The 27,572-nt window shown below is 44.2% G+C and overlaps 1 protein-coding gene across 1 annotated transcript in view; it reads right to left on the bottom strand.

Moving 5' to 3' along the window:
* The window catches only part of SNX22 (sorting nexin 22), a 48,221-nt gene extending 21,487 nt beyond the window's left edge, over window positions 1–26,734 (bottom strand). The window contains exons 1-4 of the mRNA XM_040342922.1: window positions 26,524–26,734; window positions 4,730–4,813; window positions 2,034–2,138; window positions 722–816 (exon numbers count right to left, since the gene is read on the bottom strand). Coding sequence (XP_040198856.1) covers window positions 722–816; window positions 2,034–2,138; window positions 4,730–4,813; window positions 26,524–26,586 — 347 coding nt within the window. The 5' untranslated portion in view covers window positions 26,587–26,734. The remainder of the gene's footprint in view (window positions 1–721; window positions 817–2,033; window positions 2,139–4,729; window positions 4,814–26,523) is intronic.
* Window positions 26,735–27,572: the final 838 nt, after the last annotated feature.

The following is a 27,572-nucleotide window of genomic DNA, read 5'->3' as shown; positions in this document are numbered from 1 at the left end:
TTTTTTTTATTTCTTGAGGGGCCAGTACTCTTAACGTTTACCCCTGGAAATGGTAAACTAGTTAGTAGTCAAGATGGCAGTATTACAAGTAAATATGTCTGTTTAGCTTCTCATTTATCCAGGTCATGATAGTAGTAGTTAGTCACATTCACCTAGACCATGGCGTTTTTTCATATTCCCACACTGATTTCAGGGTATACACCACAAAATCATAGCCATTTTGTCTGTGAAAGCTCTCATTTATCGAGGTTATGGTATATCTAGTAGTCACATTCAGCTGAACTAGCTACTACCCACTAAGATGAATTTTACATGCCTTATACACACACAATGATCCGGCTCTCCCTCCCCCCACAGTCTGTGATCAGTGCTGCCATTGAAAGTCCCCCTTCTTCTTCACCTCCAAATCTCAAACTACTCCCGGTGCCTCCCTCTGAGTTCACAGGAGCAGAAACTACAGAAGAGGCATAGGGTATCAATGTGCGCTGATAGTAAGGATGCCACAATGTTGATTTGCGGTAGAACCCCTGGGGTTTACCAAAATTTTCTTGTGGACCATCAGTGGACCACTAGTTGGCAACCACTGGTCTAAAGCATGTGGTTGCAAATTTCTTAGAGCTGCTGCACCAAGCCTTCACCAATGGTCCTTAATTTCAGATTGCTTCTAAAGAGTGCCTGTGTTGGGAATTAACATGATTAGCTCTTCATAAAATGTACTCACTGAAAGCTGCAGTTCTTTTTGCTTTGTGGAAAATGTTTTAACTTCAGGAAATCTAACAACTCTTTTGGAACCTCTTTGTTGAACCAGAGCACCCCCTGAAAGAAAAAAAGATAAACCTGTGTAGAATCTGTCTGACATAATTAAATTTAGCGTAACCATTAAGTTAATGTGACAAAGATGTCATGTTATACTTCTCTATCCCACACCTCTATGAAGAATCCACACCCAAAAATGTTTTATTTCCTCACAATAGAGTTTTCTGTATTCAATTTAAAGAAAGAAAAACTTCCCCATGTTCCATCTTCCCCTGTATCTAACTAGTGCAGGCAAGCTAGTACTGTTTGATAGGATGGTGTAGAAGACATATAATATGTGTCAGTAGATAACATGCTCTTGTCCCACCCAAACGGCTACTTTGTCATGTACATTAACAGCTCCCTTTCTCTACAATCCCTGATAATGAATTTTGCATAACATTCCACCTTTCAACACAGCTGTACCACAGGATGCCATAACATGAGTTTCTTTTTCTAAGAACATCATTATCTGAAGGCCAACCATTTATCAGAAATGATGTGAAAACATTTATTTTCTGTTCTTCTTCAATGACACCAAATGGAATGTAAGCTCTCGGTTTTCAGTTCCTTTCCAGTACTATTCTCTTCCACATAGAAGACCGCACTGTACAGTAAGCGCATCCCAGGTCTCTTCCTCTTTCTGGCCATAAGAAATGATATGACCCACAAGTAGTGTAAGTAGTAATGTAGCAATATATTGTATGAAGTGAATGGTAAAGCTGGACACGTGTCAGCTGCCATCCCACTGTTCAAATTACCTCATTGGCCAGTAAGGGCAGTCTTACTGGTCTGGTGGATGGCAGTGGGTGGAGCTTAATCATGAAGTCAGGAAAAGCCAGACAACAGGTAACAAAGTAAAACTTAATCAAAGAGGGGTACAAACTGGGCTTTACAGGCCACCAAAGCTAGTACCAGGCACCTTATTGTGTGTGCTCTGAGGCAAGACTTTTATTAGGGTTTTAAGTTCTCTAAGCCACATGCACCAGATCCCATTGGGAGGTGACTGTTTCCAGACTCGACGAGCAGAACTTAGCTGCAGCTCCCCCACTGGATGGCTAACAGTACAGGGTGTGGATAGCAGCTAAGAAGTGTAGTTAAACTGCATTGTGCCATAATGGTGTGAATGATAACCTGCTAAGAAAGACAATGGAGGAGGTGTTGCATCAAAGGGAGGAAATAAAAAGCCAAAAATGTAAAATTGAAGAGGCAGTGGAATCAGTGGGAAGTCTACCCACCTGTATGTAAGCTTCGAGTCCTTGCCGCCGCTGCTCTTGGACCTTAGACATCCAGTTTGGAACTCTTTTGGATGGAAAATCTGGCACCTTGCAGGTCTTCTTCAACTGCACAAATACAAAATAATGTATATTATTCACCTGTGGACATGCTCATGCAAAAAGTATCTAGATACAAGAGCATAAAAAAGTTATAATGCACACAATATAACCTAATTTATCAACCTTTCTTAATCAGGGTTCCTCCAGAGGTTGCTAGGGATTCCTTGAGCTGTAGCTGATTGATCTTTTATTGGATGGTGCCTGCATAGTTTCGGGGTCAATGCCACTTGGCAGAGTCAGCTGCATGACACCAAAGATCTTTTTAGCTGTCCGCCAGGATAGCTAGTCACCAGTGTAAAGGGAGCATTCTTCCCACTAGCCATCAAAGTAAGGAGCATTTTTCCCACTGACTACAAATTGATTTAAGGCAGGGTTTGACAAATTTGCTTGGAATCTAGGAGCCAGCTAAAAAAGTTAGGAGCCAGAAAACGCACCCCGTCCCGACGAGCTTGCGCGCAGAAGCGAACACATATGTGAGCAGCGCCCGCATATGTAACCAGTGTTCAAACCACACATGTGAGGTATCGCCGCGATTGGTAGAGTGAGAGCAATAATTCTAGCCCTAGACCTCCTCTGTAACTCAAAACATGCAACCTGTAGATTTTTTTTAAACGTCGCCTATGAAGAATTTAAAGGGTAAAAGTTTGTCGGCATTCCACGAGCGGACGCAATTTTGAAGCGTGACATGTTGGGTATGAATTTACTCGGCGTAACATTAGCTTTCATAATATAAAAAAAAATGGGGATAACTTTACTGTTGTCTTATTTTTTAATTAAAAAAAGTGTAATTTTTTCCCAAAAAAGTGCGCTTGTAAGACCGCTGTGCAAATACGGAGTGACAGAAAGTATTGCAACAATCGCTATTTTATTCTCTAGAGTGTTAGGATAACAAATATACATAATGTTTGGGGGTTCTATTTAGAGGGAAGAAGATGGCAGTGAAAATAGTGAAAAATAGTGAAAAATTACATTAGAATTGCTGTTTAACTTGTAATGCTTAACTTGTAATACCAACGGCCACCACCAGATGGCGCCAGCTCACACATCTGGTGGTAATAACTTGTAATACCAACGGCTCACCGCCAGATGGCGCCAGCTCACAAAAAAAAAATATATTTTTTTTTTGCCCACCTTCCAAGCCAATTTGCCAGGACACTATTTCTAGTCGCCATGGCGACCGGGATTTGTCAAGCCCTGATTTGAGGCAAGGGTTCTCCAACACCTAAAAATAATTTCAAGGGTTCCCCTGGGGTAAAAAAAATTGAGAAAGGCTGTACTACATGAATGAATCCGACTGATAAACCCAGAACACCGTATTTTTTGTCAAAGACACTGGTGTTTGTAGAGCACCTACCAAGGTATAGGGTGGAAGTGCAACATTAAACAAATATATTAGAGCAATGCACAATGCAATCGTCTGGTGGCCAAACAGTTGCAGTTTCATGTAATCATTATAACATACAAAAGCATAAAAAATAGTCACTAAGCGGGATTAATGCAGCATGTATCCAGATTAAAAAAGTATTAAAGTTTATTTCAATCAAAAACTAAATTCTTCATGTGTACGTATCAGAAAATAGTGTTACAAAATGACAGCCATCACCACCCCAGAGACAATGTTTAAGATTAATACAATGATTAAAAATGTCACAAGTGGCCATATGTAGGGCTGGCTGATCAGGATGCGAATACTTCGCTAAACCTGTCAGTCCCCCTAAGCTTCCTCTTAAAAATATGAGTGGAGTCAGTACTTTGAATAAGGTGCTAAGGTGCATATTTTAAAGTGGGAGCTTAGGGGGACTGGCAGGTTTAGCAAAGTATTCGCATCCTGATCAGCCAGCCCTACATGTGGCCACTTGTGACATTTTTTAATCATTGTATTAATCTTATACAACATTGTCTCTAGGGTGATGGCTTTTTGTAATCCTATTTATTTGATACGACACATGATAACTTTATATACTGATTCAGATAAACCTTAATACTTATTTTCTCTGTCTAGATACATTAGCATTAGTCCCATTAAAGTGGTTGTAAACCCTTTTTTTTTACTTTTACCTACAGGTAAGCCTATAATAAGGCTTACCTGTAGGTAAGGAGAATATCTCCTAAACCTGTACGGCTTAGGAGATATTCCCCTCGCAATGCGCCGCGGCGCATGCGCAGGGGAGATCTACGGCGAAAGGACCGGCAGCCGCCGTACCTTGCCGAATTTAAATCTCCCGCGCACACGCGCGGGAGTGACGTCATCGCCGCTCCAGCCAATCACAGCGCTGGAGCGGCGATACCCGGAAGACACGCCAGACAAGAGGACATCTCGCTCGGCGTGGACCAGGTAAGTGCTACAAACCTCGTTCCGAGGTAAGTATTTCATAATGAGCTAATATGCGGTGCATATTAGCTCATTATGACTTTTGCCTTACAGGAGGAAAAAAAATAATAATTTTTAGGCGGGTTTACAACCACTTTAAGTAACCACTTTTTAGGGTTACTTAATGGGTTACTTTTTTCCCCCTAATGCTTTTGTATAAGGTGGGAAGTACATAGCATTTCTAGTGTCTATTCTATCTATCCATAACTAAAAAATAGTCAGTTACCAGTTTATGGAGTGCATGGAATTCGCTGTAACGTCGATCCAAAGAATGTCGGCGGCCATTGAAAAAAACATCGATTTTGAAGACCTGGCAAAGAATTACAGCAATAGTAAGAAAACGACAGTATTAGGTTTGTTACTTATAATTCAACATGTATGAGAGTGAGCTGACCACAGAACTGCTGGCACCGGCTGCTCCTAGTGAAGACCACAGGCTGAATAAAACATGTACAAACCCATCCAAGCCACATTCCACTGCACCATTGTACATTCCCATGTAACAGTAAAGGAAAAGCGTTTTGTACTGAGCTAATGGCTTAATGCAGACAAGCATTTCTGTATCATGCGTATGTTGTGCTTTATCATATAAACAGAATTATTTGTGGCCTTTGAAGATTAAGGCCATGTTCACTTACAGTGCCGATTACTAGAGCTGAAAACTTTGGTTGTACACTGACCTTGATTCTAGAACTGATCTTGGTTGCCAAACAATTATTTTAAAAATGCGGTGCTTAAAATTGATCAAGTCAAAATTCTGTCAAAACTTATGTATCACAAAGTCAGAAGTGCAACACTAGTTTAACATAATTTGCGTTTTCCAGACTGTGCAAAAACTTAATTCGGCACAGAATTCATTAAATAGGACATGGTTATGAAACACGCAGGACTGCTAGGATGTAAAAAGGTAGCTAAGAGTCTACCTACCCACTAAGGTGACTGCATCTGACATCTGATCTCTGCCTTAGGTCACGTCATGTGACAATTGTTAACAAGAGTTTTCTCTATTACTGGCTTTGAGCTAAATGGGCTCCACACCCAATTCCAGCATAACACGTACAGGACCTTCTTAAAGCCAGGTTAAAACTGTGGGTATAGAAATGTGTATATGGAGGCTTTCTTTTTTCTCTCTCTCTTTTTCTATTAGTTGAACTAGTAGGACATGTGTCTGTTTTTTCAGCCTGACTATTTAACCCCCCCCCCCCCCCACACCACCACGTTTTGGCGCTATATAAATCCTTTATAATAATTATAATAATAACTATTTACAAACAAGGTATGGCAAATGAGGAGCGGTGAACTATCAGAGAGATTTTATAGACTCTATTTAACTAGCTGGACAGGGCACATTGTTTGTTTTTATATATGTAATTACAATTCCCACAAATGCTGTTACTCCGCTTATTGGTGGTTATGGCAAAAGTCCAGAGCAAACCGTGGGCCAGATTCAGAACGGAGATACGACGGCGTATCTCCAGATACGCCGTCGTATCTCTGAGTGTGCGTGGTCGTAACTATGCGACTGATTCAGTTACGCATAGATTTCCCTAAGATCCGACCGGCGTAAGTGTCTTAGGCTACATATTTACGCAGGCCGCTAGGTGGCGCTTCCGTATAGTTACGCGATGAATATGCTAATTAGGTAGATACGCCGATTCAGAAACGTACGTCCAGCCGGCGCATTTTTTTACGTCGTTTACGTTAGGCTTTTATCGGCGTAAAGTTACCTCTGCTATATGAGGTGTAGCCAATGTTAAGTATGGACGTCGTTCCCGCGTCGAGTTTTGAAAATGTTACGTCGTTTGCGTAAGTCGTTCGCGAATAGGGCTGTACGTAAGTTACGTTCACGTCTAAAGCAATGACGACTTGCGGCGTAATTTCAAGCATGCGCACTAGGAGTGAATTTACATAAAACCTGCCCACATCATCCCCATTTGAATTAGGCGGGCTTACGCCGACACACATATGTTACGCCACCGTAACTAAGGACGCAAGTTCTTTCTGCATACAGAACTTGCGCCCTAAGTTACGGCGGCGTACCATATCTGAGATACGTTACGCCGCGCCGACAGATACTGCAATGTATCTGAATCCGGCCCCATGTGTCTAATTTAATAACAAGGTACAAACTAGCATGATGTGCAGCAACCAATCGCACAGCTTTCACTGGTCTGACAAATGCTAGTAGCCATTTTCAGATTAATCATTACAGCAATTCATTGAGCACATCTATTGTTCTGTCACAGGAATGGGATCGCCGCTCTGTAGGGATGATTTCTGAAGAGTAGAGGTATTGCCTGTAACTCCCAAATATTCTCTAACCTACCATGAAAATGAGACATGTCTTTTGTTGCTGGCAACAAAGATACTTTTTAGTTCCAACAAATTAGCTCCTTTGTCTATGACTAAAACCGATACTCTGGTGCTGGGTTAGCCAGAGATCTCTATTTATATTTTCTGACTACATAATGCTTTTTTTTGGCAGGCACAAAGACCCTCTCCAGGAAAAGATTACAAAGAGGTGTCCACATGATATACTTGTGTAAACCGTGCCCAAGACACTTGTCATACAAAATTCCCAGATTGGCTGTCCATTAAATGTCATCATATCGGCTCAGCTATTAGGCTATCCAAAACTATTGACTGTGCTCTGAAAAAAAAAAAGTAATCTATGAAAGACAGTTTGTACATAAAAATGTTCACAATTATTCCCAGGAAATTCGTTTGTAGAGCTGTTGTTTTCTCCCAGATGAATGATCTTGTTGCTTGCCTAATTATCCCTCATAATAAATTCTATTATACTCAATGTACAGTACATGTGAATTTTTAGTGCTTAGCAGCATCATTGATATATTTTCTGGCGTTGTCAATCGTGTATTTGGACTCGGAGAACGAACACTCTTGCTTCCTGATTCCTTGGTTATGATTTACTCATCCTCTTTTCTTGCTGCCAGTCTAAAGCTGGCCATAGACAGATAGAAATTTGGCCTGTTCAGCAGGAACTGTCTGAATTTTGATCCACCTTTGAGCAGGCTGGTTGTACTTAAGTTGATCTATCGCTTGACTTCAGTACAATCAGCCTGTTGGGTGTTTTTTGTATCATTACTGCCAGAGCTGGACTGGGACAAAAATTTGGCCCTGGACTTCATCCAGACTGGCCCACTTTGACAGGTCTCTCCCATGGCGTCCGGACAACTCCCGCATCCCCCGGCCACCCAAGCCTCTCCCCCTTCACTCGCCGTTCTACTTTATTAGAGTAGAACGGTTGGTACTGGTACTCTTATAGGCAGTACCAGTGGGGAAGCTAGACATTATTTCACCCGGGGCAAAGAATCAGTTCGGTGCTCCCCCTTATGGGACAAGATTAGGCAGAAGTGAGAAACTCCCAGGCCATAGCTGTTGAGTCAGCTGTCTATCCCCTCCCCCATGCTCCTCTGTCGTCCCCCCATGCTCCTCTGTTCCCCCCAGGTGAGCGCTGCGGGAAGGGAGAGGAGGTGAGCGCTGCGGGAAGGGAGAGACAGAGGAGCGGAGGGGGCGGCGGTCTGCTGTCACTGAAGCTGGCCCACTGAGCCATCGGCCCACCGCGAAACTCCCTGTAGTCCCAATGGCCAGTCCATCCCTGATTACTGCTCTCGGCTATAGCCAGCAGCTGTATTCATTGTAATCTGACAGCAGGGAAATCTCCCACTGTGAGAATACAATAACACAACAGGAGGGATTCCCCCATCAACACTGACTGTGTTGATGGGGGAATTGAGCGATTTTCTTACCTTCAATCCATGGCCAGCATCTCACCATGTTCCTGAAGGTCGGAGGTCTTTACCTAGGTCTACAGAGGTCAGAAGTAGATTATTTGATGGGCATAAAAAAAAATAGGTACTTTTCTATTTAACCACTTTAATACCAGGCACTTTCGCCCCTTTCCGCCCAGGACAATTTTCACTTTGAATGACAATTGCGCGGTCATGCTACACTGTACCCAAACAACATTTTTATCATTTTGTTTCCACAAATAGAGATTTCTTTTGGTGATATTTGATCACCTCTATGGTTTTGATTTTTGCTAAACAAACTAAAAACTAACAAATTTTTTGGAAAAAAAAAACGTTTTTCTTTGTTTCGGTTATAAAATGTAGTTTTCTCCTTCACTGACGGGCACACCCCCCCCCCCCCTTCTGACAGGGAGAGCTGCCGATCAGCTCTCCCTGTCAATGTGAACCGAGGAATGCCGTTTACCTGCACTTCCTGGTTCACACGATGATCAGCTGTAATTGGTCACAGCTGATCACGTGGTAAGAAGCATCTGTCAGCACATGTTACCCTGCTGGATGTCATATGACGCCCAGTCAGGATAACAGAACCACTTCCTGGCCGTCAATCTGCTATAGGCCGGGCGGTAAGTGGTTAAAGTGATTTTGTAATGCTGACATGTATCCTATTGTCGTACATACAGGAGAATTTCCTGTTTATGCGGCGGGCCTCTGTAATAGGAAGTCCAGTCTCCTGCGCTGCCATTGGACGACTGTTCTGTCCATTATAAGAGGCGGGACTTTGTATTAAAGAGGCCCCGGAAAAAACATGAGTTTCTCCTGTATGAAATCTGTTGGAACTTGTCCCACCCCCTTACCTGTCCCCTCTAAAGGCTGCAGATGGGCATGGATCAGGCTGCACTGATGGCAATGGTGAGTCTGCATTCATGGCAATGGGGGGCTGCATTCATGGCAATAGGGGTGCTGCATTCATGGCAATGATGAGTCTGCATTCATGGCATTGGGGGGGCTGCATTCATGGCAATGGGGGTGCTGCATTCTTGGCAATTGGGGTGCTGCATTCATGGCAATGGTGGGGCTACATTCATAGCAATGGTGGGGCTGAGTTCATGGCAATGGGGTGCTGCATTCATGGCAATGGTGGGGCTGCATTCATGGCAATAGGGGTGCTGCATTCATGGCAGTGGTGGGGCTGCATTCATGGCAAGGGTGAGGCTGCATTCATGGCAGTGGTGGGGCAGAAATCATGGCAGTGGTGGGGCTGCATTCATGGAAGTGGTGGGGCTGCATTCATAGCAATGGGGGTGCTGCATTCATGGCACTTGTGAGTCTGCATTCATGGCATTGGGGGGGCTGCATTCATGGCAATGGGGGTGCTGCATTCATGGCAGTGGTGGGGCTGCATTCGTGGCAAGGGTGAGGCTGCATTCGTGGCAAGGGTGGGGCTGCATTCATGGAAGTGGTGGGGCTGCATTCATGGCAATGGGGGTGCTGCATTCATGGCAATGGGGGTGCTGCATTCATGTCAGTGGTGGGGCTGCATTCATTGCAAGGGTGAGGCTGCATTCATGGAAGTGGTGGGGCTGCATTCATGGCAATGGGGGTGCTGCATTCATGGCACTTGTGAGGCTGTGGATGGGCACTGATTAGGCTGCATTGATGGGCACTGACCCTTATTTTGCTTTACAGTTTTTTATTTTAAATTATAATTTTTTCCTAAAACTTCCCTCTTAAAGTGAAGTTGCGTGGTATACGCCGATAAATATGGTATATCCACAACACAGCCACAAAGGCAGGAGAATTATTGTTGTGCAGTGTATTAGTGAACAGACGAATGTCAGGCAAAATGGTCAGCCCTCAAGCATGTTCATTTCATCAAATCTGACCCTCTTTAAAAAAAGTTTGGACACCCCTGCTCTTGCGGATGCTAGCGCTTTTTTGAGCAATGAACACTTTCTGACTATCAGAGAAGTAACCACCGACGCCATGATCTTTTTTGCTATCTGTAATGACGAGGGGTTTCTTACTACTAACCACAAACATATGCCACATTCCTCCCGTTAAACACCAATGTAAGGAACATTCTTCCCAGTGAACATCACACTTATGAGCTCTAATTATAGTGATTATTAGCAGCGTTTCCCTGAAACCGGGAAGTCATTTCAATAACAAGAATGCTGAAAAATGCTGCACTAGATCCTGGCAAGAAATCATATACCTTGGGCAATGCATGCTAAACAGACCTAAGCTTCATTCATATAGGCTTCAGAAGGGACACTTGTTACGTGCTTGAACACCTGCCATGCTTCCGCCATACTTATTAGGTCTGAAAGGCTGTACTGAGACAGACATTTGTCAGGTATTACAACACCTTATTCTATCACAATATGAGTCACACAATACCATTGATTCCAGGGGTCAAGTCCTGGGGAAAAAAGTGTGGGAACTCCCACCCAAGATCTACTCCCCCACCAAAAAAAATAAAAATGATACGCTCATATGCATAATTACTAAACGGCAAGTTCTTTCTAAATCCCGCGATAACTCGCGGCAGACCTCCGCAATGTCTCCTGGGAACAATGACAAAAGCTCCCAGGAGACATTGCGGCATCGAGGAAGTGACGGAATACCCGCACACTACCTGATGAATCCATATACAGGAAGTGACCAGTAACATAAAGGATTACTAAGGTTCGTCTGCCCCTGACAGTGACTCGAGCTGGGCATCACCGCTTAGTGAAGGATTGGCTCGGGCGGCTCGGCTGCTCTAGTCCTACAAAGGGAACTGAGTTCCTGCTGTGAAAAAAGTGCAGGGACTCTGTTCCCACGCGTTCCCGCAGGACTTGAGCCCTGATTGATTCTGACTGTTTCTATTTGCTCCTCCCTCCCGAGAAGACAGTTTAGTGTAGACTGCCCAGAGCCTGCATAACATGGGTGCCGGATGTTCTTATGCATGGGCACTCAAACCACTTGTAAAGTAAGGTGACCAGATTTTTTAAAAGAAATCCGGGGACATTTTTTTTTACTAGTAATGGCGGCAATCAGCGACTCTCTGACCGTCGCCGCCGCCCGCCTCACAGCCTGTCAAGTCTTACTCTCCGGGCCCCGGATACTACTGGGTGGGGAGCAGAGGAAGATCACTCCACCAGGGAAGGCAAGGAGATAAGCAGGCAGTCGGCTGGCCGGGACTTGAGCCAAGGCAGAAGAACATGCAAGCGGAGCGGAATGGGCATGCACCCGAAATTGAAGAAATATTCCCTCCACTCCGACTAACACATGATCATCAGAAAAGTAGACAGATAATGGAAAAAAAATCCACCCCCCTAAGCTAGTAGGAGCACTGACTGTCTATGAAATTGCCCCAGTCCCTGTTCAAATCCAATCCAGGGACAAAACCGGGGACAGACTTGTTCCAGGGACAGTGTCCTCAATCAGGGGACTGTCCCCTGAAACTGGGGATGTCTGGTCACCCTATTGTAAAGACTGTGCATCTGTACCAGTAGTGTATTTAGGTTTTGTGCTGCCCTAGGCCTCACTAAACTTGTGCACCCCTAATTTAAATATGACCCACCCCTTCCTGTCAGGGCCACACCCCTTGCTGTTTAAGACCCGCCCTGAAAATTTAGGGTGGGGACAATAGTTCTGAGGGCCTGGGGGGGCAATGGAGACCCTTAAATAGTTTTCCTCTCACTTCTTGTTTGCCTATGGGGCAGGAAGTGAAGGGAAATCTCTAAAAAATAAACTGACCGGGGGTAAAACTTTCCCTTAATCTAAAATGAAAAAAAAAAAAGTGTTGCCTATAGTTCTACTTTAATCACAAATTTCTGATAATTTTATGGAGAGGACTAAGAAGATATAACCATGCCAATGGTGCAGCAGAAAACGTATAGCACAGTGAGGAAGGTTTGTGGTCCAGGATGATAGGACAGTCAAAATTAGAAGCACCACCCCTCCCCCACAGTTGCGGATGCTTGACGCCTGCATACCAGAAGCAACAGTCGATAGGAGAGGAGGGAAGCTGGCAGCGCTGCGAGGGGAAAGATGGGAGCCAGGGCATTTGGGGCAATCTGTGCTGCACAGGGTGATTAGGGTGTGCCTGGGCACACCTGGCACACCCTGTGCGCACTCCTATGGTCTTTTTGAACTGGAAAGTGACTATGTTACAATGCAATTTTTTTTTACAAATAAATATCTGAAAAGTGTGGAGTGCATTTGTATTCAGCCCCCTTTACTCTAAAACCACTAACTAAAATTTAATTGGAACCAATTGCCTTCACAAATCACCTATTTAATGTGTAATTTAACCTCTGTATAAATACAGCTGTTCTGTGAAGCCCTCAGAGGTTTGTTAGAGAACCTTGGTGAACAACAGCACATTGAAGGCCAAGGAACACACCAGACAGGTCAGGGGTAAAGTTGTGAAGAAGTTTATCGCAGGGTTAGGTTATAAAAAAAATATCCCAAGCTTTGAACATCTCACAGAGTACTGTTCAATTCATCATCCGAAAATTGAAAGAGTAAGGGCTCTTTCACACGGAGCGGACCCGTTTGGCTCAGCGGGGATTCCTCCGTTAATCCCCGCTGAGCTTTCGGCGGACAGGGCGGTAGACCGCCCTGTCTCTCCTCCGCTCTCCCCTATGGGGAATCGGATGAATACGGACCGTGTGTCCGTATTCATCTGATCCGTTCCGCCGGATGGAAGAAAAATAGGGTTTTCTTCCGTCCGCAAAAGCGGATCTTTGCAGACGCGGATGGTTGCGGACGTTAGCGGATGCATCATCCGCTAACGTCTGCAATCCCATAGGGATACACTACGTAAACGACTTGTAATAAACGGACCGTTTGTCCGTACGTGTGAAAGGGCCCTATGGCACGACTGCAAACCTACAAAGACATGAATGTCCACCTAAACTGACAGGCCAGCAAGGAGTGTATTAATCAGAGAAGCAGCCAAGAGGCCCATGGTAACTCTGGAGGAGCTGCAGAGATCCACAGTTCAGGTTGGAGAATCTGTCCACAGGACAACTATTACTCGTGCACTCCACAAATCTGGCCTTTATGGAAGAGTGGCAAGAAGAAAACCATTTTTGAAAGAAAGATATAAGAAGTCCCATTTGCAGTTTGCGAGAACCCATGTGGGGGACACAGCAAACATGTGGAAGAAGGTGTTCTGGTCAGATGAGACCAAAATTAAAGTTTTTTTTTTAACACTGCACATCACCCTGAACACACCATCCCCACCGTGAAACATGGTGGTGGCAGCATCATGTTGTGGGGATGCTTTTCTTCAGTAGGGACAGGGAAGCTGGTCAGAGTTGATGGGAAGATGGATAGAGCCATATACAGAGCAATCTTAGAAGAAAACCTGTTAGAGTCTGCAAAAGACTTAGGACTGGGGTGGAGGTTCACCTTCCAGCAGGACAATGAGAGCTACAATGGAATGGTTTAGATCAGGGGCGTCCAAACTTTTTTAAAAGAGGGCCAGATTTGATGAAGTGAACATGCGTGAGGGATGACCATTTTGCCTGACATTCTTTGAACCATTAAAATGCGGTCTAAGTGTGTTCGTTCGAGCACTGATACACCGCCCAACAAGAATTCTCCTGACTTTGTGGCTGTGTGTGGTCAGGAGATGAGCTTAGGCGTGTTATTTGGATATACCATATTTATCGGTGTATAACGTGCACATTCACTTTAAAAAAATAAATAAATTTAATGAAACTTCCCTCTTAAATAGAGAACTGTGAAGCAAAATAAGGGTCAGTGCCCATCAATTCAGCCTAATCAGTGCCCATCTGCAGCCTCACAATTGCCATGAATTCAGCACCCCCATTGCCATGAATGCAGCACCCCCTTTGCCATGAAGATTACATACAGCAGAAACTCCTGTTTTCTCAGTAGCCTCTTTAATACAAAGTCCTATGATGGGCAGAACAGTCATCCAATGGCAGCGCAGGAGACGGGACTTCCTATTACAGAGGCTGCCGCGTAAACAGAAAATTCTCCTGTATGTACGGCCCTCGTCTCGCCCCCTTCCTGTCCCCTCCGAGGTAGCCATAATATATATCTTTTTTGGCCCCGGCACTCAGAGATTTGTTGGAAGCCACAAAAGATATGTTATATCCAAATTACGGGCCTTTCGAAACTGGAACACGGGCCAGACTTTGGACATGCCTGTTCTAGAGGAACCCTAGGATTCCACAGAACCCTGGTTGAGAAGGCTAGCCTAGAGCAGTGTTTCTCAACTCCAGTCCTGAAGGCGCCCCAACAGGTCATGTTTTCAGGATTCCCTTTAGATGAAAGGCTGAGGTGATTACTAAGGCAGTGAAACTGATCAAATCACCTGTGTAAAATAATGTAAAGCCTGAAAACATGACCTGTTGGTGCGCCTTGAGGACTGGAGTTGAAAAACACTGGCCTAGAGGGATCCCTATCGTCTTCTTTTTTCTCAGCCTTGGTCTGGAGACATTTGCTTTCTGAAACAATAGTTGTGCAGGGTCTGTTTGCTGCCAGCAGTTTCCCTTGTGGACTACATGAGTACAGCACAGAAATCCCGGTGTATGGCTTCTGGCAGTGAAAACGTTAAGTCAAATAGGACTGTGAAGCAGATGTCTTCACTATTCTTATTAGATGTCTGCAGTTACAATGCAGATGTAGACAAGTTGTATGTAAACAGAGCAATCTTTACATTGCCCTGGAGCTATGAAAACAGCCTCCAAAGGACAATGGAAAGTGCAGACGTAATAGGCTTTATTGGCAAAGTTATCTGGTCTCTCTGGATATATAAATAACCTAATATGTTGTAAAGTACATGTAACCCCTCACCTTGTAAACCAATTCAGTTTAAAATAGAAATGGAAGACAAAACAATTGTGTATGGATATAAACATTATTATAACTACCTTTTTTATAAGTGATTACATTCCCTCTGTTGTCAGCTGCATAAGAGCTGTGGAAAGGAGAAACAAAACTGACAATGCTGTGCTCTCACACCCATTGTGGTCAGTTTTTTATAGGAAAGCAAAGGGACTGGCAGGATCAACAGAGATTTCATATAAAGGAAGCAATACAAGGAAATTGCCCCCCCCCCCGCTGAGACCACCGCCTGTGGAAGGGGATTCCACATCCTTGCCGCTCTTACAGTAAAGAACCCTCTACGTAGTTTAAGGTTAAACCTCTTCTTCTAAATTTAATGAGTGACCACGTGTCTTGTTAAACTCCCTTCCACCTAAAAGTTTTATCCCTTTTGTGGCGTCACCAGTATGGTATTTGTAAATTCAAATCATATCCCCTCTTAAGCATCTCTTCTCCAATCTTTCCTCATAACTAATGTCCTCCAGACCCTTTATTAGCTTTGTTGCCCTTCTCCAGTTCCAGCACATCCTTCCTGAGGACTGGTGCCCAGAACTGGACAGCATACTGTAAGTGCGGCCGGACCAGAGTCTTGTAGAGCGGGAGAATTATCGTTTTATCTCTGGAGTTAATCCCCTTTTTAATGCCAATATTCTGTTTGCTTTGTTAGCAGCAGCTTGGCATTGCATGACATTGCTGAGCCTATCATCTACAAGGACCCCCAGGTCCTCTCCATCCTAGATTCCCCCAGAGGTTCTCCTCGCAGTGTATAGATTGCATTCATATTTTTGCCACCCAAATGTATTATTTTATATTTTTCTACTATGAACCTCATTTGCCATGTAGTTGCCCACCCCATTCATTTGTTCAGATCTTTTTGCAAGGTTTCCACATCCTGTGGAGAAGTTATTGCCCTGCTTAGCTTAATATCGTTTGCAAAGACACCCGCCAATCATTGGTATACTACACAGAACAAGAATCTTGTAAACAAGGCAGATCACCATTCTGACAGGGGGATAGGGATCAATTTCGTGTTTCTGCGAAGCAGAGACTAAAATGTATTACTCCCCCTAGAAAAAGAAGCACCTTCAGTACACAATTAACCTTTTAAACGTTCTCAAATGTTTAACCCCTTCCCAGCCAGTGTCATTAGTACAGTGACAGTGCATATTTTTTTAGCACTGATCTCTGTACTAGTGTTACTGATTCCCGCAAAGTGTCAAAAGTGTCAGATTGTCCGCCGTAATAATCGTAGTCCCGCTATAAATTTCATAAATATATACCATAGTTTTTAGACACTATAACATTTGCATAAACCAATCCATATATGCTTATTGGGATTGTTTACCAAAAATATGTTGCAGAATACATATTCTTCTAAATTTATGAAGAAAGTTGATTTTTTTTTTTTATTGGCCAAGTTTTATAGTAGAAAGTAGAAAATATTGGGGTTTTGAACTAAAACATTGGTCTTTTTTGTTTATAGCACAATAAATAAAAAAACGCAGTGGTGACCAAATACCACCAAAAGAAAGCTCTCTTTGTGGGAATAAAGGACATACATTTAATTTGGGTACAGCGTAGCAGGACTGCAACTAGCGATTATTTTCATAATCGATTATTTGGCCGATTATTCTTTCGATTTATCGAATAATCAGTTAATAACCTTAAAAAAGAAATTTTTTTCTGCGATTTGCAGTTTCAATTTTTTTGGCCAATTTGTTGTTGAGCAGATTAAAAAACACAAATTGCCACAAAAATGCTTTTCTGCAGCTTTTCCATTGAAGTATATTGAACCAAAAAACAAAATAGCACCGTTTTGTGTTAAAAAATAAAGTCCTTGCCCTTTCCAAATACTCAGCCGCTGAAAAAATCATGGATGTAAAACCATGTAAATGAACTGTAGTGAGTTTCTGCAAAAAGCACAGAGGTGTGACCCCGGCCTGAGATGTTTAGTAACATAATGGGGTTAAAAAAACGAAAATTAGTACAAAAGAGCAAATAATCGCTACTGTAAGGGGTTCATTTTTTACTGTGGGACAGTGAAAGTAATATTTACAGTAGAGATTTGCTCTTTTTTGTACTATAAAAGGGCTAATTTTTTTTTTTTTAACCCCATTATGTTACTGACCGATTAATCAATTATGAAAATGGTAATCGATTAATTTCATAATCGATTAGTTATCGATTAGTTGTTTCGGCCCTACACGCAATTGTCAGTTAAAGTAACACAGTGCCGCATTGCAAAAAAAAAAAAAGGCCTAGTCAAGTGGTTAAATGTAACTTTATTTTTTAACCAAAACAATTTCTATCCCATTGTAAGGTGATAAATGGAAAAAGAAAATATGGACAGCCGCACTCCAAAAAACCTTGATGGTTGTCTTTATTTAAAAAAGGAAAAATGCACTACAAGTCACAGCACACAACACAGGAGTAAAACACCTGACGCGTTTCGCACTATAAATTAGTGCTTAATCGTAGCTCATTGTAAGGTGATGATTAATGCGTGTGACATGTTTAATTACATATTTTGTTTCTTTTCTTTCTTGTGAAATATAGGGCATCATCATAGTAAAGTAAAAGTAATATGAATGAAATCAATGAATGAATGACAGCTGAAAGAAAAGTCATTAATGTATGTTAAGTCTCGTACACACAATTGGATTTTCCGCAGACAAAGCCTGGGCTTATTGTCCGAAAGGGCGTTGGCCAGGAATTTGTCTTGCATACAAACAGCACACAATTGTCATCCAACAAACACGAACGTAGTGACGTACTACGTAGTTTTTCAGCTCTTTAGCACCACGCTTTGCGCACCTTCTGCTAATGTTGTGTTTGGTGAGCATTGCTTCCGAGCATGCGTGTTTGTACTTTGGACTTTTGTCCGACGGACTTGTGTACACACGCTCAGAAAATCCGACACCAGACCGTTGTCCATGGAAAATTTTAAAGCCTGCCATCCAACATTTGTCCGCAGAAAATCCGACAACAATTGTCCAATGGAGCATACAAACAGACGGATTTTCCGCCAACAGCCTGTCATCACACAATTCCCGTTGGAAAATCCGATCGTGTGTACGAGGCTTAAGTGTAGCTCCCTATACCAGACACTCAGGAATTAGCTTTCATCTGCATTAGAGATTTGATTGGCTGCTGACAATTCTACTTTTGTCATTTATCATTTTCACAAATGTGTTGTCATGAGTTCAGCTGCAGCTCATTTCCTGTCACATGAATGAAATGTATCAATGGCTGAGGGATACATGAGCTTCCAAAGATATTCATGGCATGTTCACGGCATGATTAAGTGTGTTCACAGCAACAATCTACATATTATGTATCAGTAATTTGTTGTCAAGATGTTTGTTGCACTGAAATAATTTAAAGAGGAAGTAAACCCGCTTTTTTTTTTTAAACACCCTGCAAGGCAAAGGCATAATGAGCTAGTATTCATAGCAAATTAGCTCATTATGAAGTACTTATTTGAGATCGAAGCCCCCGCAGCGGTGCTCGGTCACCTCCTCCGTCTGCGCCATCTCTCCACGAGTCACTTCCGCATATCGCGGCTCCGGCACTGTGACTGGCCTGAGCCGCGATGACGTCACTCCCGTGCATGCGAGCGGGTGCCGTAGACACCGCAGACATCGGTACCTTTATTTTGCAAATATCTTCTAAACTGTGTAGGTTTAGGAGATATTTGTTGCACCTACAGGTAAGCCTTAATCTAGGCTTACCTGTAGGTTAACCACTTAAGGACCATAGCACGACGATATACGTCAACAGAATGGCACGGCTGGGCAAAAGGGCATACAGGTATGTCCCCTTTAAGAACCCAGCCGTGGGTCGCGAGCGTGCCGCCGGTAGCGCGCTCGCAACCTGGTCCGAAGCTCCATGACCGCGCCCGCGGGACCCGATCGCCGCCGGTGTCCCGTGATTGGGTCATAGAGCTGAAGAACGGGGAGAGGTAAGTGTAAACAAACCTTATTCCATGTGAGTCTGAATCCAGCACACCCCTATTGGAACGAGCTTAATGGACTGGTTCCCCCAGCATTCTCATCTGGAGATAGTCTGCTCGGGAAGACTTAAAATATCCCTGCATCTGCTATGACCACTGTAACGGTGGTCATATATTTATGGTAAGGAGACTACAACACACGAGTTGGTGTACTTTTGGTGGTGGAATTCCGTTCACACGAAATGTATTTCTGCCACAGATCACTCCTTATGAACTTCATCATTATTAACCTCTTCAAAGAAAACAAAGAAAAAAAACATTTAGAAGGGAAATCGAAGGAAAAGGTAAGTGAACTAACAACGCACTAGCTTAAAGGAACCTATTTAGAAAATAAAAAACAAACCTTTACAACCTCTTTAAATATGCCTGAGGATCAAAAAAGTTTAAGACAAAGCTATTCCAGGTGAAGGCCCTTTACCAGCCCATGTCTGATCTGAGTCACAGGAATTGATCTGGCACGTCTGTGCTTTCCCATCTCTCTGTGTTGCTGCGCTCATGGAAGTAAATCCGCTGACATCAAAGGATCAGATAACTCGTCTGCTTTCAGCATCAAAAGAATGCATCGCCACCAGCCTCAGAGAAAGGAAAAACCAAGATAGACTGATTTATATGATGACTGCCCTACTGATCCCTACATGTTACTATTGAAATATTCATTACTTGCAGTTTACTGCCCCTTTGGCTGCCCATAAGTAATTTTAACACACCTCCACTGTGACTATTAAAGCTCTCTCCTTGACATAGAGCATGTTTCTAGGAGTTCTTATTATATAGAGTTCTGTAGAAAGTTTTGTCATCACTCATCTTAGCCATGACAAATACGGATTGTTTGCCCCTTAATTGCATTGGTTACCGTTAATACTCTGCTTCTCTCAAGAAATGATTTCAGACTCAAAGAAGACCATTTGGCACTTTTTTTTGTCGATTCCCTCTTGCAGACTAAGGAAACAACACTTTTTTTTATATACCTACTGGTACCTAAAGCCCTTCCAATCAGTCATCCCTGGGGAAGTGGGGAGGGGTTTGGCTGGAATTTCTTGACTGATCACTACTTTTCCCTAGAGACAAAGCCATCTCTGCAGGTTTTCTTTTTCATTGTTTAAACATAATTGGCTAGAAAAGTGAATGGACACTAAGCTGTAGCGGAACAATAGCCATACCAGGTGGCTACTAAGGGGCATGGGGGGGGGGGGTGTGTAAGGGGTGGGTAATGGGTATACCCCTGTGACATTTCCAATCAGGAAGAGTGGGCCCTTCAGAATTGTCACTTGTCATGGATTGCAGTTGCAGACAGTGCAGTAAGGAGAATCTGTTTAGCTGTTTTAAGCTGGACATATATGGATCAAAGTTTGGCCGGTTCAGCAGGGACCAGCTGAATTTCAATCTATGTATGGTTGTTCCCGCTTGACAGAAGTTAAAGCGGTTGTATACCCCAAAGTTCTTTTTTTTTTTTAAACCTGCAAGGCAAAGGCATAATGAGCTAGTATTACTAGCATACTAACTCATTATCAATTACTTACCTTAGATCGAAGCCCCCGCAGCGGTCCTCGGACACGTCCTCCGCCGCCGCCATGATACCCGGAGTGACTTCCGGGTATCGCCGCTCCGGCTCTGTGACTGGCCGTAGCGGAGATGACGTCAATCCCGCGCATGTGTGCGGGACGGCACGATCCCCGCGCATGCGCACATTTTCGTCACTTTCCGGCAGGCTCCCATTCAAGAGCCGCCGTGCTCAGTGCGCCATTGTCTACGGCGGGCATGCGTCGTAGACATCAGTGCCTGCTTTTCTGCAAATATCTCCTTAACCATGTTGCAAGCACCTACAGGTAAGCCTTAATGTAGACTTACCTGTAGGTGCAATTATGACAAGAGGGTATACAACCCCTTTAATCAGTTGAACAGTTCTGTCTGTTGAAAAGGAATGCTGGAAAACTTCTGTTGATCAGCAGCCAATCAGGTATAGGTGCTGATCAGTGTATTCTGAGTCAGAATACAATGTGCCAGTGGGGAGGATTCCTCCAATCACCTTGCTTGTGCGAATGGGGGAAAAAAAAGAATCTATAGTCAGCCTTAGAAGTGTAGATTTATTTTCCCCTGAGCTTCTGGTCATCCTGGCCAGCACTGAAATTAACTATGTATGCCAAACACACTAAACATTTCAGCCCCGTCCAGCCACAGGAAATATGGGCCTACCATAGACTTTGACAGACTGCAGGCAGTGGGGCTGCACTATGCACGTACGCCTATTGGGCGCACTAAAACAGCGGTCACCAACCAGTGGTCCTCGGACAACTGATGGTCCACGAGAAAACTTTAGTGGTCCCTAGGGGTTCTGATGCAAACAGGGCCGTTTGAAGGAATTTGGGGGCCCCAAGCAAAATGGACATGGAGGCCCCCCAACCACCCCCTACACGCACAATCCCCCTATGTTCTTTTACGCCCCCCGGGGCCCCCCCCTCCCTACCGGGTCTGTACCGCGCGGCAGGAGATTCAGTTTCCTGTTCGCGGACACACTGAAAGGAAGTGAGCACAGGGTCTGGACTGACAGGAGGAAGGAAGAGGAGCGCGGCAAGGGCCCTGCTTGGGGCCCCAGGCCAGCTTGGGGCCCCAAGCAATTGCTTGGTTTGCCTGCCTTGTAGCAACAGGCCTAGATGCAAATAAACCTTGTGGCGGATGTATACTGCCCAATGTTGTTTCCAGTGCTGTTCTCTCCTCCTCTGTAGTTCTCCTCTTGTGAACTCAGAGGGAGGCACCGAGAGTAGTGCAGAGAGTGGTAAGTGAAGAAGGAAGGGAATTCCAATGGCAGTGCTGATCACAGACTGTGGGAGGGAGCACAGAGCTTGAGCAGATGACTGGACAAGGAGGTCCAAGGAGATCCAATAATAAGTCTATGTAAGACAGCAGTGTGACTCCGAGTGTGGGGGGTGGGGGGGGGCAGAGAGCCAGAGCATTGTATGTAAAAGGCAGCAGTGTGATACAAGGGGAGGGGGGCAGACAGCTGGATGATTGTGTGTATCAGGCATGTAAAATTCATGTTAGTGGTCCGTGGGATTCAGAATTGTGAGTTTAGTGATCCGTGAGGTCCAAAAGGTTGGCGACCACTGCATTAAAACACTGGCATCAGATGAACACAGACTAAAGAGCTGTACACCCGGGCAGAATATAGGGCGGACATTCGGCCTGTGTGTACGGCAGCTGGTCCGACAGAAGCCGGCCCAACATCCCATGCTCTCAGCCAATGACTGGTGTGTTCTGGCGGGGGAGGGGGCATCTATGCATTAAGATAAAAAACACTTCTGTGTGCAGCAGCCCCCTCAGCTCCCCAAACACCTGAGCCCCATCTATGTCCATGAGTGTCTCTCCTCATTGGCTGAGACGCAGCAGTGGTGCCATTGGCTCTCGCTGCTGTCCAATTCAGTTAGCTAATCAGAGGGGAGGGGCTGGGCCGCAGCTCCTTCTCTGAATGGACACAGGGAGCTGTGACTCAGCTCGGGTGCCCCCTTAGCAATCTGCTTGCTGTAGGGGCACTTGACAGGAGGGAGGGGCCAGGAGCACAGAAGATGGACCCGAGAAGAGGGGAATCCGGGCTGCTCTGTGCAAATGCACTGCACAGAGCAGGTAAGTATAACATGTTTGTAATTTTTTATAGAAAAAAAACCCCACAAGACTTTACAATAACTTTAAGCATCTAGTGTGCAAGGGGACTAAGGAACCAGGTATTTTTCTCCATTACAGATGAAGAGCACCAAAAGCCTATACATATTCCATGACAACTGTGCTAGTAAATGTGCGAATAATCAGTTTTCATACATTACCTGATGAAACAACCAAGCCACCCAATTTGAGCATGATCAGCGAAACCTAACTGAGCACTTCCAAACCTCAATCAACCTTGATCACAATTGCTCAAACATACTGTATTTTCCCACTGATAGCTTTTTGTTCTTTGTGAAGAAAAGAGAACAAAGCTTTCTCTGCTTGTGTGAATTAGAAAGATGATCACAGCAGGTCCTGGAGACGCGTCATTCATTGAAATGTCTCACTTCCCATTATTATCTCCAAGACATCTGACCATCTCTGTTACATAGTTCATTTCGCTGACAAAAACACACAGGTCCATGAAGTTCAACCACAAAAATATTTACAAAAACTCTCTTTATTATAAACTTGGCATGTGAAAAATCTTCAATAGCCTCCTAAAACGGTATCATCTGTAGCTCCAGTAGGCGCAGAGCACTAAAAAAAATTAAGTTTTTTTTAAGGGTGATTGTGCTTTACAGATAATTCCTTTTCAGTACCGATTTGCTGAGGGCCAGTTCACACCAGTTCCGTGTGCTTTTTTTCTGAACTAAAAATGAATGCACAGTGTTTTCCATGTATTCCATTCAGGAAAATGAATACATTTTGGGCTAGATTCACATAGATCAGCGGATCTTTAGATCCGCGTGATTTATGTGATTTAAGATCCGTTGCCGCAAGTTTGAGAGGCAAGTGGGTAATTCACAAAGCACTTACCTCCAAACTTGCGGCGGTGGATCGTAAAACCCCCGGCGGAATTCAAATTCTGCGGCTAGGGGGAGTGTACTATTTAAATCAGGCGCATCCCCGCGCCGATTTAAATGAGCATGCGCCGTCCGCGAAATTTCCCGGCGTGCATTGCTCCCACTGACGTCGCTAGGACGTCAGTGGTTTCGGCGTGAGCGTAACTTGCGGCGCGCGGGTTTCTGAATCGGCGTACGCAAACGCCGTAAAAAAATTCTAAATCGACGCGGGAACGACGGCTATACTTAACATTGGCTCCGCCTTATAGAAGCAGGGGTAAGTATACACCGGGAAAACCGCTACGGAAACGTCGTAACAACACTGCGTCGGGTCCGCGTACGTTCGTGAATTTGCGTATCTCGCCGATTTACATATTTCTCAGCGTAAATCAGCGAGAACGCCCCGGGCGCCATTTTTAAATTGCAGGTAAGATCCGACAGTGTAACACAGTTACACCTGTCGGATCTTAGGCATATCTATGCGTAACTGATTCTATGAATCAGGCGCATAGATACGACCAGCCTAACTTGCCTGTCATGGACTTTTGTTTGTTTTATAAAGGGCAGCCTTTCTCTCCCTTCTTACCCCAAAGGAGCCCTTGTAATAACTGTCAAGCCTCAAGCAACCCCTAGTAACATTGGCCTATCGAGGGTTATTGGGGAAATGTATTGGTGGTGGTAAGTGGCCAGGATGAAACCCTTGCAGTCACGCAAGTGGCACTGGACCTGGAACGATGCAGGCACCATCAGATGGAAGTTCAGGTAGCCACTGGTCAAGGAACCTCTAGCCACCCCTGGAGGAATCCTAGTTGAGAACGGCTAATATACGGTGTACGTGGTAGAGTCACAGAGAATACAGTACATCCATTCCATGCATCCTAATGCTGATCATTAACATTCAAATCATTAGCACGGGAGCCAAAAGAAAATTGTAAGGGCTTTCTAACTACATTTGTTGGGTCACTTATGATACTATCACACGCTCCAATGACCTTTCAGAATTTCTGTACAAAAGTTCAAACAAAATACTAACCCTGTATGGCCAGATTAACACTTCAAGTGTTTTTTAAGCCACTCTGTCCTCTTCCTACAACCCTCTCTGTTTTCCAATGCTATGTGCCCTTGTGTGTGTGTGTGTGTGTGTGTTTTATGAAAAAAATGCTGTCTATACCTTACTTCTCAGCACTCACATGAACGGCCAGCTCTCTCGATCTGACAGCTACAGCGGGAGGGGCCGAGAATCCCCCGCTGAGATGTGCTCTGAAATAAGGTATTATTTTTTTTATAAAGCAAACACACAGGGGCACATATCATTAGGAAACAGAGAGGATTGTATAAAAATTTTAAAGTTATTTTAGCAACGGGAGGGGAGGAACGGGCACTGTCACGAGCTGACAGTCAGGGAGGGAGGGGGGAGAGAAGAGCAGAGCTGAGGATGACAGGGGCACGAAAGCTGACCATGGTGTCAGGGCTCAGCAGCCATGATAAACCGTGGTCAGTTTACAGGGGGAAGGGCAGAACCAGGCAGGATCAGCCAGGTATTTCAGGTGATACAAGGGGCCAAATTACACAAGCACTATGCTGTATAACATGATTTGAACAGAATCAATTTTTTTTTAAGGTAAAAAACGCTTTAAGCCTCGTACAAACCGGCCGGATGTTGGGTGGCATCGGCCGGTTCAATAGATACCGGCCAACATTTGGCCCATGCATATTGGAGTCGGTCGCTTCTGTCAAAAAGACATGACCGAAAAAAGGTCTGCTGATCGGCTCCCGATCAGTGCTGTCAGCCAATGGCTGAGAGCGATGACCCAACTGTTCTGGCACGGAGGGCTGTCCCCCAGTCAGTACAGCAGGGGTGATTGCTGTAGAAACATGAATTGTTAGTATAGTGGCTCCTCCTGAGCTGCCATTTTTTTTTCCTGTTTAGCCCTGCTGGGTTGAACGAAAAAAAATGACTGGTGTGTACCAGGCTTTAGAAACGTTAGCAAGTCCTTCATCATGGAGTGAAACCTCCTGATGAGATGAATGAGACATAAACTGAGCTTTCCAAAGGCTGCAAACTGGATAATTTCTTCTATAAATGACAGTCACATATTTTAAAAATGTATAACACAAGGTCATTATGAGGCCACGTGCACACACGCACACGCACACACACAATGGCAGGCTACCTTCTATAAGCGCTCTATTCTCTCTTGAAGTACCTTTTCATTTAAAACTGATACAGATACATAATATATCACATTGAAAACTGTTGACTAGTGTTAAATAGTGTGTCCTTCTCGTGACAAATAAGTTCCTACACCTTTCTGAGTGTTCATCAATCATTGTGCGTTTTCTTAACGTGCATTTTCCTGTAGCAAAAGCTGGCTGCGTTGGGGGGCCGTTAGTCTTCATTCCCATCAACGCTCCTGTGTTGCGTTTTCTGCATGTTTTTTTGTGCATTTATTGGAGCGGCACCATTCACCTAAATGAGCTTCCCCCCTGCTCCAAAAACGTCCAAAGTCGCTTCTATACCTTTCGAAGCCAACTTTGGTGCGTTTTTGAACTGCAGGTGGGGATGCCAATCAGAATTACAACCCAGTTACGAGTTTTTGGGGGCATTTCATGAAACGTGTGAAAAAATGTGTTTTTCATATGCTCGTGTGTGAATTGCGCCCTAAAAATTATTGGCACCACATAAGTGGCATGCAGTTTTTGCACATTCCCTGAACACACAGATGTGAATGAGCCCCAGACATTGCACAAGCAGATTGTGTGCTACACACTGACCTTCCTCACACATTACATAATGTACAAAGTCTACACACAGTCACTGAGGATGGAGGAGATGACATACCGTTCGGGTCTTGTCTGCCTTCATCACCTGGTGTCCTATGGAGGGGATGGACACCTCTATCATGGTGCCGGGTGAGGGAGGACACTGGAAGCTTCCTCCTCTAGCACTATACAGGTCCCGAGTCCTCCGGTCCAGCCATGTCCCTGTGTGTGTCTGCTGTGTATGGGGCTTATAGAGACAGAGGACAGTGTGTGCCCGAGCTCTCCGCCCACTCCCCGGATCCCTCATGTCCTCCTCCTCCTCCTCCACCCCTCACACATCAGTCACAGCGGTCACCTCACCGCTCCTGTATTATCAGTGGATGGCGGGAGCATCCGAAATACCGGGAGCGCCGTGTATGAGGGAGATAGAGGCGCCGTGTATGAGGGAGATAGAGGCGCCGTGTATGAGGGAGATAGAGGCGCCGTGTATGAGGGAGATAGAGACACCCTCTTGGGGTCCCTCACACACGGCGCTCCCTCCTAGTACTGTATATTCATAAACATAAGCATATACCTGACTATAGGGACAGGACGACCATAGAGCTCAGGATGGAGACTATGGAGTTAACTAAAGACTAATATCCTTCAATGGAAGTTGCACTTTGTAAATAAATTTCCCCTCAGTTTAGTGAATGCGAGGAAATTTCACTTTGTAAAGAACACCCAAAGACGTAAAAAATGAATTTTTTGCTTGTCCATGACAGGATGATGGAAGTCCATGGAGATTCCCCTCAGTCACTAAGCTATGGAGAAAATTCCCTTACAAAGTGAACCACCAATTTGCCTTTAGTAAATAAACCACCATGGTGAACAAAGTGCAACCTCAATAAAAGTATTGTCCGAGCACAAACACCTATTTACTGTGTTATTTTATTAAAAAAAAAAATATATATATATATATATATATATTAAAATTTGCAGGATAGAATAAACAATATACATATACAAGAGCTTAAAGCGGTGGTTCACCCTGAAAAACAAGTTTCTAGCATGCCATTCAGCATAGTAGCACAAGCTACAGTATGCCTTTATATTTTTTTTTGGCGTTGTACTCACTGTTTAATCGCG

Source organism: Rana temporaria, chromosome 3 (assembly GCF_905171775.1).
Source record: "Rana temporaria chromosome 3, aRanTem1.1, whole genome shotgun sequence".
Classification (NCBI taxonomy): domain Eukaryota; kingdom Metazoa; phylum Chordata; class Amphibia; order Anura; family Ranidae; genus Rana; species Rana temporaria.
This window is presented reverse-complemented; position numbering and strand designations above follow the sequence as displayed.